The sequence below is a fragment of the Lycium barbarum genome, chromosome 8 (genome assembly GCF_019175385.1).
Source record: "Lycium barbarum isolate Lr01 chromosome 8, ASM1917538v2, whole genome shotgun sequence".
Taxonomy (NCBI): Eukaryota; Viridiplantae; Streptophyta; class Magnoliopsida; order Solanales; family Solanaceae; genus Lycium; species Lycium barbarum.
Genome location: NC_083344.1, coordinates 107449078 through 107468341, shown reverse-complemented (window position 1 = coordinate 107468341; position 19264 = coordinate 107449078). Strand labels below are relative to the sequence as shown.

At 35.1% G+C, this 19264-nt stretch overlaps 1 protein-coding gene across 2 annotated transcripts; it reads left to right on the top strand.

Moving 5' to 3' along the window:
* The first annotated feature begins 7015 nt into the window (after positions 1–7015).
* Positions 7016–19019, top strand: LOC132606584 (kinesin-like protein KIN-7D, mitochondrial). Of its 2 annotated transcripts, XM_060320160.1 has the most exons (25): positions 7016–7682; positions 8389–8486; positions 8643–8732; positions 8843–8895; positions 9130–9195; positions 9389–9442; positions 9726–9785; positions 10404–10482; positions 10584–10651; positions 10991–11047; positions 11137–11241; positions 11424–11528; positions 11760–11867; positions 11946–12077; positions 12246–12428; positions 12767–12859; positions 14768–14908; positions 15351–15470; positions 15553–15603; positions 15751–15798; positions 15937–16083; positions 17087–17830; positions 18298–18427; positions 18509–18629; positions 18736–19019. In XM_060320160.1, exons 1-24 carry the CDS (start codon positions 7369–7371, stop codon positions 18589–18591), a joined length of 3129 nt encoding a protein of 1042 aa, XP_060176143.1. In that variant the 5' UTR covers positions 7016–7368; the 3' UTR covers positions 18592–18629; positions 18736–19019. The 2 variants fall into 2 exon arrangements, with proteins under 2 accessions (XP_060176143.1, XP_060176145.1); XM_060320162.1 differs by lacking the exon at positions 7016–7682 and having other exon boundaries at positions 8401–8486; positions 8647–8732.
* The last annotated feature ends 245 nt before the right edge of the window (positions 19020–19264 follow it).

Below are 19264 nucleotides of genomic sequence, written 5' to 3'. Positions count from 1 at the left end.
ACATGAATCATGGTTATGGTTGGCATCTGGGCCAATGGTCTGTATAACAAGGCTTGTAATCATGACTTGTAGACTTGATTCATAAACATGGCTTGCAAACATGATTTCATGAGTATAGTATAGCATGGATATAAGTACATAGTATAACTTGTATAAACATGGATGCATGTAGAATTTCATGAAAATATACGTAAAAGTTCATATCAAGCATTTTAAAACCCATGGAATGCAAAGTATGGGTTTTTCATGGATTATAAACAGATTCTCAATAACCAGAATGGAATTTTCAGTTGCGCGTGGTGTTTCTTTATCACGTTAATTGATTTCAAGTGATGACTGGAATTTTATTTGTTCTTGATCATTCAAGAACGCGTTTCTTGATTAAAATTCGTTCTAGTTCATACCCAGAACCCTAATTTTCTTTCCATCATTCCGCCTTCAATACTTACTTGATTTAAACGATTCAATAGTTATTTTTATAGTTGAAATCGTCATCTTTCACATAGTTTTTGAATCACTTTAATCCGACGCCTACAACTTGAGATACATCTGTTTCTTGAATCTGCCCATCAAACCACTTCAAGAACAAGATCCTGGTCGATTGGTTCTTTGTTAACTCGAAGAATCACATCATGGTTTCTAACTTCCTTGTGTGTTGTGGGGGTGTTGGAGAAGACTTCAAGGTGAATTAATCTCAAGTTTGAGATGTCCTAAATATGTTAAGGTAAGTTTGTGCTTCTATTTCCCTTATCAAATCTTTTAGAGGTTGTAATCTTGTCGTAGAGGCTAGAACTTGTTGGTTTGGAAGAGTTGTTAAGTTGTTGATGTTGTACCTTGTTGGGGCTATGTTGATGGTTTTACTCTTAGTGTTTATGGCTGATTATAGTTAAGGAATGCTTAATAGGGTTGTTAAAATGATTATCTTGTGCTTTGAAGAGTTATGGAAGTTGGAATTTGTCGATTAGTAACTCTAAATCGAGCTTGTCGCTCGTTAGATTGTTGTTGTTGGGTTGCTGGTTGTATTTTTGTATTGTTCTACCTATTGTGGGCTTGAGGAAGAGATAAGAACAGGGGAAATGCTGTCCGTTTCATTATAGGATAGGTTACTTTCCGTTATACGATCATGAGAGCCATTTGTATAGTTAACAGTAGTGTCATTCTTGTTATCGTATAGGTCGTGAAGCGGATACTAGTTGAGCTCTAGAACCAATGGGTTAAGACCAGGTATGTTAAGGATAATCTTTTCTTCTCTTGGCATGTTTTAAGTTGAAACGGATTATAAACGAACGTTATTTCAAAATGACTCCACTCTCAGTAAGTAAGGGCATCCAAGTCATTCATTTCCTATCGATGTTGTTTAAATATGTTATGTATAAGATTCTAAGTCTTGTTGAAGTTCATGTTAATGATGCTAATATTCATATATAGTACGTATACAGGATCGACTATTTCATCTTCATTTACCACCGCGCTACGGCAGGTTGGGCAGTTATGTTATACACATTTACCACCGAGCCACGGCCGGTTGGGTAGTTATGCATTTACCATCGTGCTACGACCGGTTGGGCAGTTATCACTGATCAGTTGGGCAGTTAACGTCACGATAATAATGTAGTCAGAGCCAGGGCATTGTTGATATATGTATATGAGATTGTACTTACTATACACGTTATGGCCCTCAGCGGCAAGTCAGAGGTTACAGGGGTTCTTATCCCTCTCAGTGATAGTATCTTATTGTTATGTTATGTTTCATTTCTGCCTTATATACTCGGTACATTTTTCTTACTGACATCCCTTTGCTTGGGGCGCTGTGTTTCAGGCCATACAGGTGTAGATAGACAAGGTGAGGACTATCCACTATAGGCTGCCTCCAGATATCAACTTTTGGTTGGTGAGCTCCATTTCCTCCTAGAGTATTTCCGAGTCAGGGTTATGTATATGTCTTTTGCTTATGGGTATGTCAGAGGCCCTGTCCCGACTTATGTACGATGACCATGTTTCTTTAGAGGCTTGCAGACAGTGTCATGTGTACAATTTTAATAGTATCATGTCAGTTTAGTATGATGGGCTTGTCGGCCATATATATATATATATATATATATATATATATATATGGCCGACAAGCCCATCATATCCTTCTGGATTGCGTTTATAAGTTAAGCTTCTATGTTCCCATTTTACGGGTGAATGTTAGTATGGCCTTATCGGCCCACAACGAGCCTTATGCTAAGGGAAGCATTAATGTACGTTGGCGGTCGGTTGAGTAGGTCACCGAATGTCAGTCATGGCCCTACGATTTGGGTCGTGACAGTATGCTAGTCCGGGATTCTCATGGAAACTTCATAAGAGGTTGCTTTAGTCAGTTAGATAGCCACATGAGTCACTAATGGCTGAGGCTTTGAGTGTTCGAGAAGCACTAAGCTGGCTAAAGAATCACTTTACATCAACACCTATTATTGTGAAAATTGACAACCTTTTGGTTAAACAAGTGTTAGAGAAATCTTGCAGCAACAACTCTTATTTTAATGTTATTATTCATGATTGTAAAACACTCCTTTGAGACTTTACTTTTATTTCTTTGTCTTTTGTCAAAAGATTGGCGAACCAGTATGCCCATCTGTTAGCTCGGGCTTCGGGTTCTATGTTTGATGCTTTGGAGTGGATACTAGATCCCCTCTTTGATTCATGATGTACTCAACTTTTATTTGATTAATAATTGATCAGAATGTCTTTTTCAAAAAAAAAAAAAATCTTTACACCTTTTTTGTAATTTAAACTCAATCTAAATATGTAGTCTCTACATTTAACTTTTAGCCCGTCTTTGGGATTGGAGCAGTATAATGCATTGTGAACTAGTAATAAGTAATAGGAAATTACATCGAATGCATCCTAAAGTTATCCCGAATACACATTTCTAACTTATTGGACGATTTATTACCCCTATACACGTATCAAAAGTGAATTTAATGTCACGCTGCAACATACAAAATCAGTCTCATAGTGCAACATGATTTTCACGCGCCTGCCCATATCATTCTACAAAAGAATATATGATAATTTTTATTATCGTTTTTGAAGTTAAATAATTCTTTTATCATGGTGTCTTATAACTATTTTTAAATTCACTTTATTATATGATTAAATCAGCGTCGAAATCATCACTACATGATTACAAATAGGTAACTAGTATGTCCTTGAGAGAACAGGATTGAGAATTGTGTGTATGATAGCATCTAATATATCCGGAATATCAATGAGCTCAATTATTGTAATTGCTCAGGAAAATTGTGTTGTTGTGTCAGAAAGAGGATAATTACATTGATTCGGAGACACACACGATACAATATTAACAATCTCACAGAGATGGAATTTCGGCACATCATTATCTCATTTCTTCCAAAATCGTTCACATATTTAGAATTTAACTAAAGTTATTTATGAAAATTACACTTTTTGCTTTGGGTAAGCAAACTGTTTTATTATCAACGCGGTAAGCAAAGAATCTCTCAGAAGTTACACACTACGTGCTCAAACTTATGAAATAAAGTGAGACAGGTAAATCTAAAGCATGCATATACAGCACATGGCATTAATCCTAATTCTAGTCTTTTCTTCTCCTGTGTAATATGTTTGTACACTTCTCTGAGTATTTTATCCAAACATACGTTTAAATGTAACTAAAAGAGAAAAATAAATTATATTAATACTATTCTGAACTTAGGAATCATTTTTATCAATAATTATGTTACAATTCAAAATTCTGAAAAAGAAAAAAAAAATGAATCAAGAAAGGCCCCATTACCACAAAAGCAAAATTACTTGCTATGGGTGGTCATGTGCTGGTTATTTGTCTTTGTCTACTAGATCAATATCCACAGCACACACAAATAAACACACCGTCATTCAATCACATGAAGAGTATCTTTCCCTCCATTTCTAGAACTTTTAATATATTTAGTTTCATATTTTCATGTAAGAGGGAATGAATCGTTTATGTTTTGTTTTGTGATCTTTCTTTTGACATGTTATTGACGAGGTTTCTAGCTTGTTTGGTCAATTTTATGTCAAACAAGAAATTAGTGCCGGCTCTCGGATGAAGCAAGTAAACCAAGGGTTTTTTGGGTATTCATTGTTCGCTAAAAGTTGATTTATATATTTTTTTTAAAGATAAGTACTTTAAGGGTAAAGGTATATTTTTTTTATTAAAGAAATAAAATAAAGTTTCAAAATAAATTCGAACAATTTGAAGCATATGAAAAATATTTTGATTTCTTATTTTGTAGCAAAAAATTTTAGACACTAAATGATGAGAATATGAAGAAAAAAAATATCGCCTTAATCACGAAAGTTCTTAAAACATAATGTTACTCTGATATTGATATTAGACTTACTTTTCAAAAGAAAAAGACTTATAATTTTTCAAATGCATAAATTACTTACAAATAATGTTAACAATTTCTATTAGAGCAAATCAATTATAAACAAAAGTTCAATATAGCTTTGCATATATAAAAAGCTTAAAAAAATAGACTTTAAATAAAAGTATATACAAAACTTTTTAAAAATATTTAAAGCCTTTCATTATGATTTGACTTTAAATCACCAATTTCATTGAACCGCCCTGAATGCTTATTCTTTTTAAAAAAGAAAATATTATGCTTAATTTAGAGATCTAGTTGGGCAAACTTTTGAATAAAAACGTTACTGAAAAGGAGATGAAGCAATGACCAGTTCACCACATTCTCCAACTCCAAGGCCAAATTCGAAAAAAAGCCGTATAGTATTTAAATTAATCTAATTAAATGATGTCGGGTGTTGCGCGGAGTGTGGTTTTCCATGTTCAGGTCAGTGAGTACACACATTAAATTAAGAGCCTGTTTGGATGGATTTATGCTTATAAGCTGCAAACAACTTATAAGCGGAAAAAAATAAGTTCGAGTAGTTAACTTTTTTTTTTTTTAAAACAGCTTATAAGCTGCTTTAGATAAGCTAAGTCAAATGGACCCAATTATTTTTTTGAGTTTATTTGAAGCACAAAATGATTTTAAGTTGACCAGCCAAACATTCAAAAAAGCTGAAAATCGCTTATAAGCCGATCCAAACGGCCCCTAAGACAAGTTCATTTTTTATTTATAATAAAGTTTTTCTTTTTGAAAAGTTTACAAGTTAGCCAAATTGAAATGGCAATGGACAGATGGCAGATGCTACCAACTCTTGTTTCAATTTGTCTGCTCATTTTTACATTGATTGGTGAGTTTTCAAATAAAACCAAAGCGCGGCCAAAGCCACTTCTTGTTTCCACGTCACCCTAACGACTTAGGCCTCGCAATCACTCACCGCTGAGGCAGGAAAAATTAACCCCCACCCATTCGGCACATTTACGATAACCAAATGAGTTTAATATTATTCTCTCCGTCTCAATTTTTTTTTCTTTTCTGTTTTACACGCGTATGTAGAAATACTTCATCCGTTTCAATTTATATGAATCTATTTTTTTATTAGTCCGTATAAAAAAAGACCTTTTTCTATATTTTGAAAGAATTTACCTTTTATGTAATGATTTATAACCACACAAAATATATGGACTCATTTAATATCACAAAATTTAAAAGTTTTCTCTTCTTTCTTAAACTCTGTGCCCAGTCAAATAGGTTTAAATAAATTTTAACGGAGGAAGTATTAATTAGGAGCGATATTTGACTTCTTTATTCTAAGTTATATTATATTTACATTAAATGTTTGCTCTATTTATGTGTCGTGAATTTCTAAAATAACAAATAGTTTGAGACAATGTTTTTTAGTAACAACGACTTATAATTTGAGACGGGGGAGTATTATAACGAAGTGATATTAGTATAGTATTTATATTTATCTAACAATTTTATATACATGCTATGTATTAATTATTTAGGAAAATGCATAGGTAAGTATATTCATACCTCGCTCAATGGTCATTTTAAGTATAGAACAAACTAAATTAAATATTTACCTTATTGTAATGCCTTGATGGGCCGTTTGATTACTGGGATCAGGACTTATTTTAATATAAAATTTGAGATTAAATTATTTAGAGATTTAATTGTGATATTGGTTAATATCAGGATAAAATTTATATAAAAAATTTGGAATTACCTATCCATATAAAAGGTGAGATTATACCCCTGAACTTGTAATTCCATAATTATAATTGAGATAACCTTATTGAACAAAACGAGGCTTGAGCACATATAATTAAATTACAAAATTGAGCATTTTTTATTGGACTGACAAAATTTCTAAATGGATTATTTAATTTTTTTTGGCATGCCCAAGCTAAATACTCCGATCGCGATTGGGATCTTCTTACCCAATTTCATTTTTTCTTCCGATTGCAATTTAATTCGTTATTTATGGACATTTTTCCCTTTCAGTTTTGCAGTGATTCTGTTGTTTGAACTTCTTGAGTTTATTTAATTAATTCTTTAATTGGAGGCAAAAAATGAAATTGGAGAAGAAAATCTCTGTCAAAATCATTTTGTGCTCTCTAGTCAAAGGCATGAAACACATGTGACATTTTCGTTAATTTTAATACATCATTTTGATCTTCTGTCAGCTGGAATGGGCCAAAAATACTTAATACTCCGTTTTATATTAATTGTCCACATTACTATTAATAACTGTCTCAAAATACTTATTCATTTACAAAACCAACGTAGAATTAATTAAGTTTTTCTTACTTTGCCCTTAACATTAATTATTTTTTAAAAGTAATCAATATTAATTAGAGTGAAATTAATTGGAGAGAGAAAAAAAAATGTTGAAAAAATATACTTTTATTTATGAATTTTTAAAAGGTATGTAAAGAAAAAAGCTGACAATAATACGAGACAGAGTAAATATCTATCCTATACTCCAGATAATACAAGAAAGAATAAAAATAAACTACCGTCAAACTTAAGGGAGTATTTGAGATGAAATAGACAAACTCACCCTTCAATTATTTAAATTTAAAAATCCACTGTAGCAAAATTAATTCAAACTCACCCTTCCATAATCATTGTTTGTTCCTCAGTCTCACTCCTCTCCCTCTCGCTTCTCTGTAGTTCTTCTTTGTCTTAAAGATGAAGAAATGAAATGAAGTTTCAGATACACATACACAAAAATAATAATAATAATAATAGTATGTATCCTTTATAGTTGAGTTGAGTCAACAAACTCAGTGAAGCTTCTCTCTCACTAACATTTCTCTTCAAAGCTGGAATTTCAAACATTATTCCTTCTTCTCTCTTCTTCGTTGTTGTTGAAATGTGTGTACCTCAAACGCATCCACAAGCGCGTGTACATTCATAGACAAGTTTGCTTGAGCTTAGGTTTAGTTGTTAATTAATAATGGCTTCATCATCGAGAGGGCGAAGTCCTTACTCCTCATCATCTTCATCTTCCTCATCACTAATGAACGGTCGGATATTGCCGCGATCATATTCCTCATCAACGACGTCGTTTTATGGCTCAGGAAATGGCTACAATTCCAGATCCATGACTACTCCGAGTCACAGTCGTTCCGATTCGGTATTCTCACAAGGTTATGAAAATCGTACACCGGTGAGTTACCCGTCGGAAGATGAGTTGATTGATGAACCACTTGATAATATGCCTAGATCCGGAGATAGTATTTCTGTCACCGTCAGGTTTCGGCCAATGAGGTAAATTTCTGGATCTGATTGAACTCTTTTAGATATGTGTACAGCTGAAACTTTAGGGATGTGAGTTTTGACACAATGTGCTGGTTAAGTTTTTGCTTTAGGCCTCAGATTCAAATTTGGCTTTTAGATATATGTACAGCTGAAACTTTAGGGAACAATGTGCTGGTAAAGTTTTTGCATTAGGCCTCATATTAAAATTTGGCTTTAACAACTTGTTTGGATGGTTGTTACCTATTATATTGTACTGTGAATAGTACAATGTTTGTTTTGATTTTTACTTAAATTTTATTGCATTGTATCGTTAAATACATTGTTAACGGCGGAAAGTCTCGTTTTATGTGATGACCGATTTGGAGTTATCGCGTCGTTACCTTGTTTTTTTTTTTTCCCATTATTTTCTTTACTTATTATCTAATAATTCTATTTTATCCTTTATCCTACCTTTTTATAGTAGCTCTACCCCGTACCCTACTTTTCTTTGTATGTTTATCCTTCAAATAGTTGATATGTGACATTATATAATAACGGGAAAAGATACAATCTAGCATCAAAACGATACATTTTGATATAATACAACACAACACAATATAATACGATAGATAATGAAACAATATGTCACAAGCATCCAAACAAAGTGTTAGGTCACTAACTTTATTGAGACGCCCTTGGTCATACACATTTGAAATTGTTGTAATTATGGTGACAGTGAGCGAGAATATTATAAGGGCGATGAAGTTGCGTGGTATGCAGATGGTGATAAAACTGTGCGGAATGAGTATAATCCAGCCACGGCCTATGCATTTGGTACAATTCTAGACCTTTTTTGGCTTTCATCTTCATTCTGATTCTGCTAGTTGTGAGAATATTTCCTAGATTAGTTTGGAAAAAATTGCTTAGGAATTAGATTTTCCTTGAAGTTGATATAGTTATTTTGGTAATGTTTGCTTTGATGCTGGGTAGATAGAGTGTTTGGACCTGAAACAAGTACTCAGGATGTTTACGAAGTAGCTGCTCAACCTGTGGTTAAGGCGGCAATGGAAGGCATACATGGTAATCTTTTTTTGGGACTGAATTGTTATAGTGTAACACATTGTGCTGTCTGATTTAATTGTATTGATCTGTTATTTTGTATTTTGACATGAGACCTGCTGATTATGCAGGCACGGTTTTTGCTTATGGAGTTACAAGTAGTGGAAAGACACACACTATGCATGTAAGTCAATTTTCCTTTGTGTTATATCCTTTTTTCCTTGAATTGAAGGAAAGTTCACTGACTCAGTTACATTGCCAATGAACTGTCTAGGAACTTTTGGTTGTTAACTATTGAAAAGGCTTCATTTTCTTCTTTGCTAGTTGAAGTTGTTTTTCTCCTCCCCCATCCCCACTCCACCCCAAGTGCACAAGTTATTGTAATCTGAATGTTGATTTTTGCAATCTTGTTCAACAGGGAGATCACAGTTGTCCAGGCATAATTCCTTTGGCGATAAAGGATGTTTTTAGCATGATTCAAGATGTAAGTAAGCTCGGAAGTTTACCTCATTCTGAAAATTTGGTGCTGGATTCTTTTGTCTAGCATGACGCCTTAGAACGATATGTCATTATTCAATTTCCTCAATCATCCTTCCATGAGGATTGAGAAGCCATGCTTGTTTCAAGTACTAATTGATTATTCCACGGGAAGTGTGACCAACTTTTAAAATTTTCAGACTCCTGGACGTGAGTTCTTACTTCGGGTATCGTACATTGAAATCTACAATGAGGTAAATATTGTGCACATCAGCAGATATTTTCACGTACAATGTAGTGACACTGATTAGAAAGAGAAACAATCATTATGCTTTGCGGGGTTGTTCCTGCATGTATGAGTATCTTTTGTTGCGATGCTATATCTATGTTTAGATTTGAGGTCATGCCCTTCATACTGTTTAGTGGACATTTAGCATCTGTCTTTATAAACTTGTCACTTCTAGACATTTCTAGCTTTATCATTCCAGTTTTTACCGCAATTAATAATTTGTGTACTCTCCATATTTATGATGTCAGGTTATCAATGACTTGCTGGACCCTACTGGCCAGAATTTGCGTGTCAGGGAAGATGCACAGGTTTGTGTGCTAATAATACTTGCTTTTCAGGGGCATTTGGCAAGGCTTTTTCTATTTGTTTTTAAAGAGCCAGTTCTTCTTGAATGATGATTCTGGTCATTTTGATGTTCTTTTGACATTTTTTTTTCAGAAGATGAGAATACTGTTTCACATGAGGGATCTGGATCTAGCATTGTACCTATAGACAATCATTTAAGAAAATAATAGAAAAACAATTGCACAAATATAATGATGTCTCTGAACCAGTTGTCACTAGCTTGTGCGCAAAATTTAGCTTGTACTGTTGTACACCTCATAAATATCTTAAGTCGCTAGTAACCCTGAAAGTGAGTCAAGAAACAAACTGAAGCTAACATATGTTACATTTAAGATGTTAGCTCCTTATAGTTCTTTTCACCACATAAGCTATAGTTCCTAAGGTTTCCTCTAGCTTTTCTACCTAGATATTAGGTGTAGGATGTTTGTTCCATATTGTTCTTTACACCTCCTAAGCAACAGATCCTGAGATTTTCTCTCTATTTTTTTCCCTTACATAGCAGATTTTTAAGCTGCTGTATATAGTTGATTCTAGTGTTAAGGTATAGTTCTTGATCTTTCATGCATGATATAAATATGCAGGGTACTTATGTTGAAGGTATAAAGGAGGAAGTTGTTTTGTCACCCGGCCATGCTCTTTCATTCATTGCTGCTGGGGAAGGTAATTATTGTATATGTTCCAATTGTCTCTCCAAACCCATTATTGACTGCCAAGGCCGTGTTACTGACAATTTATGTTGATTTCTATCTTTTGTATTGCAGAGCACCGTCATGTTGGTTCAAATAATTTCAATTTGTTCAGTAGCCGCAGTCACACAATATTTTCTTTGGTAAGTAGCTCAAGATGGTTCGTCGTTATATAATTGCTTTGTTCAACCTAGAGTGCTGCTAAGTTTCTATTGAGCAATATGTAACTATTAATACTTTCTAGCGAGTTAAAGTTCCTTAGTTAAGGCATGCACCTGAATTATCCCTGTGGATTCTGATTATTAAGTGTACTTTTTATGAAAAATCTTGTCTGGCTGGGATGGTACTTACATATTCGTCATTCTTTGTTCTGCTTAAAACTTGGACTAGGAATAATTGGAGCTTGGCCTTCCTTTCTTTTTTGGTCTTCTTTTGCAATGGTTGATGATTGAATCTTGTCCACTTCCTTGCACATTTTGCAGATGATTGAAAGTAGTGCCCATGGTGATGAGTACGATGGAGTGATCTTCTCACAGCTCGTATGGCTACTTGCACTGTCTGTTCAGTAGTTAAGTGTCAACTCTTACATTATAGCATCTCACTCTTTTTCTTTTTTGTTGCCCCTTAGAACCTGATTGATTTAGCGGGATCTGAGAGCTCTAAAACTGAAACAACGGGATTACGGAGAAAGGAAGGATCATACATAAACAAAAGTCTGCTGACTCTAGGAACTGTACGTACTTTAAGCATCCCTCATTCACCATTTCTATGATGGTTATAATGGCATAGTTTTCATAATTCAGTATCTCATTCTTTCCTATCATAATGATTGACGTATTACTTTTTCAGGCTGTCTTAAAGATTATAATTATCTGAATGTAAAGCTGATGCATTGATTTTGCTCTCATGTATTAGGTCATTGGAAAACTAAGTGAAGGGAAGGCATGTCATGTTCCTTATCGGGATTCTAAACTTACTCGCCTACTCCAATCATCGCTGAGTGGGCATGGACATGTTTCTGTAAGTATGATGAGTGCATACAAGGACTTCTATTCTATTCTTCATATCTTTTATTTATGCCGCTTTAATGATGTGCAATTGTGCATCTTTAGCCTCTTAGCTCTCCTTTCTTTTTCTTCTAAGTAAATAAGGAGGCACACTCTGCCATCTGATATTCACGGTGCTTGCTTTGACATTAATTGCTTCACAGGTAGGTAGGACGGCTAATTTCTCCCTTTTTGTTATCTGCAGCTTATATGTACTCTTACTCCTGCTTCAAGCAATATGGAGGAAACACATAATACGTTAAAGTTTGCAAGTAGGGCTAAACGTGTTGAAATTTATGCATCACGCAACCAGGTTTGCCCTTTTAGCATTGCCTCTGTTTTGTAGAATTGCAATGGAGAACGCTGACTGGTCGATATGTAATTCTTTCAGATAATTGATGAGAAATCTCTGATTAAAAAATATCAGAGGGAAATATCATGTCTGAAACAAGAGCTTGATCAGCTAAGAAGGGGGATGCTTGTCGGTGTCAATCATGAAGAAGTTTTGAACTTGAGACAGCAGGTATGATTTAAAATTAAATGATGTGTTAAAGACTCTAAAGGTAGATGTGATTGTATCAAACTAATTGCATGTTTAATGCTATATGTACTCTATTAGCTGCTTTAGGGTGTTTTTCTTTTAACATAAATGGGTTCTGTACTGAATTACTTATTTTCGTTCATTTTACAGTTGGAAGAGGGACAAGTGAAAATGCAATCAAGATTGGAAGAGGAAGAGGAAGAGAAGGCAGCTCTACTTAGTCGGATACAGAGGCTAACTAAACTGATCCTTGTTTCTTCAAAGAATTCTATTCCTGGTTATTTGGGTGATGCTGCTGCTCAACAAAGGAGTCTTTCTGCTTCTGAAGATGATGTAGGCTTCTCTTTGTCGTATTATCATGAGTTGTATTCTTCAATGCCAATCTTTCTTTGCTCAACCTCTGTTCATAGTTTCTGGATTTTAACCTAGATGATTGCTTTAAGATTTTGCAACTGGTTATGCACTGCCAAAGATGGTTTATTTAATCATTGCTATATTCTTCATTCAACCGGCTCAACTCATTAATGTTGGAATGAAATATAAACTATTCCTCTTGTTGTTTATGTTCCTTCGAGTTATTATCTGGATAGACATTGTCTGCCTTTATCTGATCTAGGATAGAACTCCCGTTTTTGTGTATTGAAATCTTCTAATTTTGACTTTTCCCTCAGAAAATGGACAATTCTATGCTCACGGATAGCGAGAATCAGAAAGACCCTTCGTCAGATAGTTCTGATTCTTCCTGTGGTTTAAAGCTGCCCAGAGTATGTCGTCTCAGCCTTCTGTTTCTTTCACAATGCAAAAACTTTTAATTGGAGGCTGCCTGCTTATTTAGTTGTTATTAATTCAATTTTCCAATTGAGTGCATGTGAATCTTAATCCGTTTCACAGACTCGAAAGATTTGCAATTCAACATATGCAGTTAGTCTCATTCATTAAGGTGAAATTATTCTACTGAAAAGTGCAACTTCTAAGACAGAGTGCTGAGGTCTACTGAATAAAAGCACAAATAAGCGCAATTCAGTCACACATTTCAGTAGGAATCAGCGCAAATGAATAAAAGATCAAAAGAACATATGTAAAGCAACAAAAGTTAACTTTAGACACAAACAGCATTATAAGGGCAAATGAATAGAAATACTGTAACTAAGTGAAATATACGTGCAAAACTATGTGAAACAAGTTCAAAAATCATTTTGAAATTTGGTTAGACTAAAAATGAAGCAAATTTAAGTTCCTAATTCAGATTTTCTCTTAATTTTTAGTACCACCTTTCTTAAATAATTTCGTAATCATTTCTATAATCATCCATTAAGTTTCCTTAATAATCAAAATATTGATTTACCATTTATACTTACCTTTAGTGCTGCCACTTTAGAAAGCATGGCTTTGGCTCTGAGGCGCATGCCTTTGCATCTTGGTGCATGTATCTGAAGCGCCACCTAAGCAAGGTGAAACGCTTGATCTTTGATGCACATAGCTTCAGGGCTTATATGTACCTCAACCGTGTATTTAACCCATAAATGCCAGCGAAAGTCATTTTCTTTGTCCAGAATTTGACATGAGCTATTTACATATCTTGCTGAAGTTTCAAATGAAAAACAAACATCGATCTGGATATGAAATTTTAACACTTACACAATTTTGTATCAGGACTGAGAAGTTGTGTGGTTCCATAGCTATATGATACTCCCTCCAGATCAAAAAGAGTGTCCAGTTGTCAAAGCAAGAAAGAGTTAACTTTTTTTTTTTCCTTTAGATTTGCCCCTATTAAGTGCTAGGTGATCAAATCTCAATACCTATTTAATTAGGGGCAGTTTAGTCAAATTACCTATTTTTTTTTCTAAGAGTTAGTATTTTCTTAAGGGGTGTGCAAATGGCTAAGTGGACACTCTTTTTTATCCGGAGGGAGTAGTTTACTTTTATGCCAATCATGTTCGTTTAATGGGAATTGGTTTCTGGATAAAGAATTGGATAAGGACGGTTCATAACTGATGCCTCCCTTATCAGGAAATTGGTTTAGCTTTGCGCGGGGGTACAACCCCCTACTCATGTCGGGCGTTTGACTGCTTGGTTTACAATCCCATGGATGGGACACAAAAATATTATTTTATCCTTTCTACCTTGGCCTTAGCATTCACCGCAGCTTATGCCATCTCACTTACCACCTTAACCATGATAGATCATAAGCTGTCACCGTTTTGCTTACCTAATTTGTTTGTTATTTCTTATACTTTAACAATAAATGTGTACATATACAGACATTTTCAAAAGAAATTTACGAAGACACATCATCTACATACCAAACCTAGTGTGCAATTTACCCAATCTAATTGACAATCCCCTAGGCCCCAATAGATCAGAATTCGTTAAACGGCTCATATAGCTGACCTCAACTAGCTTTGATTTGATTGGTTGATATTCCATAATCCCATCTCTCCCTAATCTGTTCACTGTCTCCTTTGCTAATGATTCCTTCACCATGATCTAGTACTATTATAATCCACTTTTATACCTTCAATTGACTAAATGATCCTATGGGTTTGGGAAATGCTTATTTGCTTATATCTAAAGTCAGTATAGCTGGAACATATTTCTAGTCCTTTGTCTGATGCGTTGGACAAATCGTGTATGGTGCAACATGATAATTTGTATGTTCTGCTCGAATACAGGAAGGTATCTCAATGTTAGATGAAATGGACCTCCTAGCTGAGCAAGTTAAGATGCTTAGCGGAGAGATTGCATTCAGCAGCAGTACATTGAAGCGGTTGATGGAGCAATCTGTAAATGATCCTGAGAGTTCAAGAAGTCAAGTATGCATCCTTTTTCAATCTTCAAAACAATTTGATGGTTAAGTTGAATGGGACAATGATTTATTTGTCTGCTATAACCTACTGCTGTGATTAGGGTCTCTTCTAGATTTTCTTCCAAAAGGCAGTCTTTTTACTATTCTGCTGTGGGATATGAATATACCGTTTGATTCTTACCACAAACTTCTAGGTTTTGTGTTTATCTTTCTGTTAAGTTTCGAACTTATTCACTTGTAGTGCCATTACCAAATGACAAAGCATCTCCAATATTTGAAGTCCCTAGGCTTCTTATATCATAATTGCAGGACGTTGAGTCTTGTTCTTTATAAATGTTCTGTTCTTCCTTATGCAATGCAGCTGTATGAACGGAAGTTACTTTTTCATTTTTATTGTCTATGTAGTTGTGTTTAGGATCAGGACTCACTTATGCTAACTCCCATGACAGATTGAAAGTTTGGAGCGCGAAATCCAAGAAAAGAGAAATCAAATGAGGATCCTGGAGCAGCGCATTGTTGAAAACGGTGAAGCGTCAGTTTCTAAAGCATCATTAGTTGAAATGCAGCAGGTGACCTCATATTATTCTTTTCAGCCTCATTGTTTTTATTTTTCCTTTCAAATTTGTGTCTCATATTACTGTCTTTTAGCAGACTCTGATGAAATTGATGACGGAGTGTAGTCAGACGGGCTTTGAGCTTGAGGTTTGTAGCTGATAAGAGTATATTATCACCTTTTTCTTTTATATAAATGACAAAAAAGAATGCAAATCTAAGAAATTTGTCATTGTCTTCACAATCTTAGTAGCTATCTCTATTCTGAGCTGTTTACAATTTGATCCTCCGATGCAGATAAAATCAGCGGACAATAGGATTCTTCAGGAAGAGCTGCAAAACAAGGTCAGATAGCAGTGTTATTTATCTTCATTGCAAATCAAATATTTGTCAGTGCTAAATTTTGCCAACCTTGTATTCAGTTTCAGGCGGGTAGTTTTTCTCCCAAGACTAATGTGGCTGTTATCTTGTTGTGGTTTTCAGTGTGCAGAGAACAAGGAACTGCAGGAAAAGATTTATCATCTTGAGCAGCAGCTGGTTGCAGTCAAGGCTGAAAAGTCATACCCATCATCGGAACAATGTGTATCTCCCGAATATGTTGATGAACTTAGAAAGAAAATTCAGTCCCAGGTGATTTTTATGTCATTTCTTCTAGCAATAGACTTGGTCTGCATCTTTATCTATTGACTTCAGTGGACTAGTTGCTCTTGGAACAAACTTTTGATACAGATGGTGTCCACTCCCAGTGCTTAGGAAGGTTCATCTGAAGCCTTAAACCAAACTCCTGACAGTATATGTTGCAGGCTTGCAGCGGTCTTTAATGTGATGAACAGACTTCTTTTCTTTTCTTATTATTTCCCTATGGATGGTCTCTCTTCGGAGCCAAATCAATATTTTAATTAGAGAAAAGTTATAAAGGATGGATCATGTGAATCCTTTCTACGTCCAGAGTCTAGATATGTCATATGTACAAAACTTCCTTTCATTAACTGAATGCAAGTGAACACTAACAAATCTCACATAGATATTCCTTGTACTATTATTCTCTGTATAACATTCCGTACATTGTAACAATTCCTTTATTATTCACCGCATAACCAATGCCTACATCATAATACCCTTATAAACAACACCTAAAGGTCATAAGAATGTTATTAGAACTCACTTTTACGTAAGTCCTGCCAATGTAACTAGTGGAGAACCTTATTTATTCATGCCTTGGATGCTTTTAAGATTAGAATCTATAACATGATGATATGTTGAGACCAAAAAATATTCTAAGATATGTTCATCAGAGGAATTTCAATGATCTGATTAGTGGATCTATCAGGTGCAGCTATTCTCCTTTCTTTTCTCTTCAAATGCTTTATGCTTTTCTGGTGCGAATTTTGTTCAGATCTTTGGTGTGATTAACTATCTGCAATTTTTCTGTTTCCATGTACTTCTATGTTTAGAATTCTTTGATTCTGTTAGTTGATGTCCATCCAATTATCAGACTGGATCTTTCTACCTTTTTCATATAACGTCATGCATATTTTCTCCGTCTTCACCTTACAGGCACATTATTAACATTGCGTTTGCTGTGGATGAGTTTGTATCACAGATCTTATGTATTGTTTTTCAATTTGAGCAGGATATTGAGAATGGTAAACTAAAGCTAGAACATGTCCAGATCGTAGAGGAAAATGATGGGTTACATGTACAGAACCAGAAATTGTCCGAGGAAGCTTTGTATGCAAAAGAATTAGCATCTGCTGCTGCTGTTGAACTCAAAAACTTAGCTGGAGAAGTCACAAAGCTCTCGTTACAGAATGCAAAACTAGAGAAAGAGTTGTTGGCTGCTCGAGAGATGTTGAATTCTCGAAGTTCCATGGCACAAACTGGTAATGTTGGAAGCCGAAAGCATGGTGAGAACCTACGGCCAGGGCGTAGAGGTCGGATCTCTGGCAGAGGAAGTGAAATTCCAGGAGCGATTCATGATGACTTTGACACATGGGACCTAGATCCTGAAGATTTAAAGATGGAGTTGCAGGCCAGAAAACAGCGGGAGGCGGCTCTGGAGGCTGTCTTGGCTGAGAAGGAAGTTGTGGAAGATGAGTACAGGAAAAAGGTTGAAGAGGGAAAGAAAAGGGAGGCAGCCTTGGAAAACGATTTAGCAAATATGTGGGTGCTTGTTGCTCAGCTGAAGAAAGAGAGTGGTGCTAGGCAAGATACAAAACTGGCAGCTGAAAGGCAGAATGTAGAAGACAGTCTGAATGATGTAAAAATCAATGATATCAACCACAAGGACCAGATCCTCGTTGATAGCCTAGCCGTGAATCATACAACTCCCATTGCTGAGGCTCCCAAGGAAGAACCGCTTGTGGCTCGCTTGAAGGTAATTTTGTTATCATTTTCTTTTCACTTGTCTGCACCGATATTTACAGACTTGTATGTGTTTGGACATATCAGTGTCGTTCATCTTAATTAAATCTTCTCCTTTTATGTGTTTGTTCGCCGACATGAAATGATTCATCGAATCACAAGTAGGAGCGCAATGATAGATTATTTTCTTTACTGCCTCTGTATGGCAACCTCTCTCCCTTTTATGCTACTCTTATGTGACCGTTTCAATAGCCATGACGTTTCATTTAGTTGTAGATTGTATTGGCGGCAGTGGAAAAAAATAGAAAGTAGCACTTGGAAGTTAGTTTGATTAGGAAAAGCACAAACAAATATAGAATTTTTAAGTAGTCAAATGACTGACTTCTTGAAAATTGTGGAAGACATGCAATTGCTTCTTTACGTGCCTTGGTTACTTCAAGAGTCCAAAAGTTCTATAATCTTTTACACCTATGCCTCCAGGCTAGAATGCAAGAGATGAAGGAGAAGGAACACAGGCACTTGGGAAATGGTGATGCAAATTCACATGTATGTAAAGTGTGTTTTGAATCACCCACTGCTGCAATGCTTCTTCCATGCCGCCATTTTTGCTGTAAGATTCCTTTTTCTTTCTAGGCTTGTATTATCTTAGCTCTCACTATATAAACTGTTCCAATGTCGATGAATTTTGCAGTGTGCAAATCTTGCTCTCTTGCCTGCTTTGAGTGTCCCATATGTCGGACAACGATTGTGGATAGGATTTTTGCTTTTACTTGACATTGTTTTTCAAGGTCATGATTATGGTGAAAAGAAAGGTGATTCCTGATCCTCGTCTTTTGTTACATCATACAGTTCGCAATGTGAAATTAAGTTTGAACTAATGGAAATTTCTTACTTTCCTCCGTCTTTTCCTTACTGCAGGCTTTCATTGTCAACTCACCATTTCTGTAACATTCTTTAATTAGTTCACCCGTGTGTTGTAACCTTACAATGATATATTATTTTCCCTTGTTACTTCACAAACTGTAAAATAAGACTACCCAAAGAACTGCAGGAAAGAAAGAGGAAAGGATGTAAATGAGTAAAACTGAAGGTTTCAGGAAGCTGCTGTGGCATATTTATTTTGATCTCTTGACCTTCAGCTGCAATGTATAGAACAATGCAAACTGCCATATAGTGTTTGTGTCTGTATATTTTTGACAAAATGGAAATAGTTTTTGCTCTCTTTTTACTTCACATATCTCGATTAATTTGCTGGATGGTGCTTTTAGTAGTTTCCTGTTTCTTCACAATCAAATTCTAATTTGTATGGACATTAAGCTTATATACATCCTTTGTGTATAAATTATTTTAATTTTTCAGGTTATAATAGCATCAAACTAGCTACGGAGAGTTGTTAGGAGTATTTATTTTTGTAGATTAACTTTTAGCTCGTTTGCATGCGTCTTTT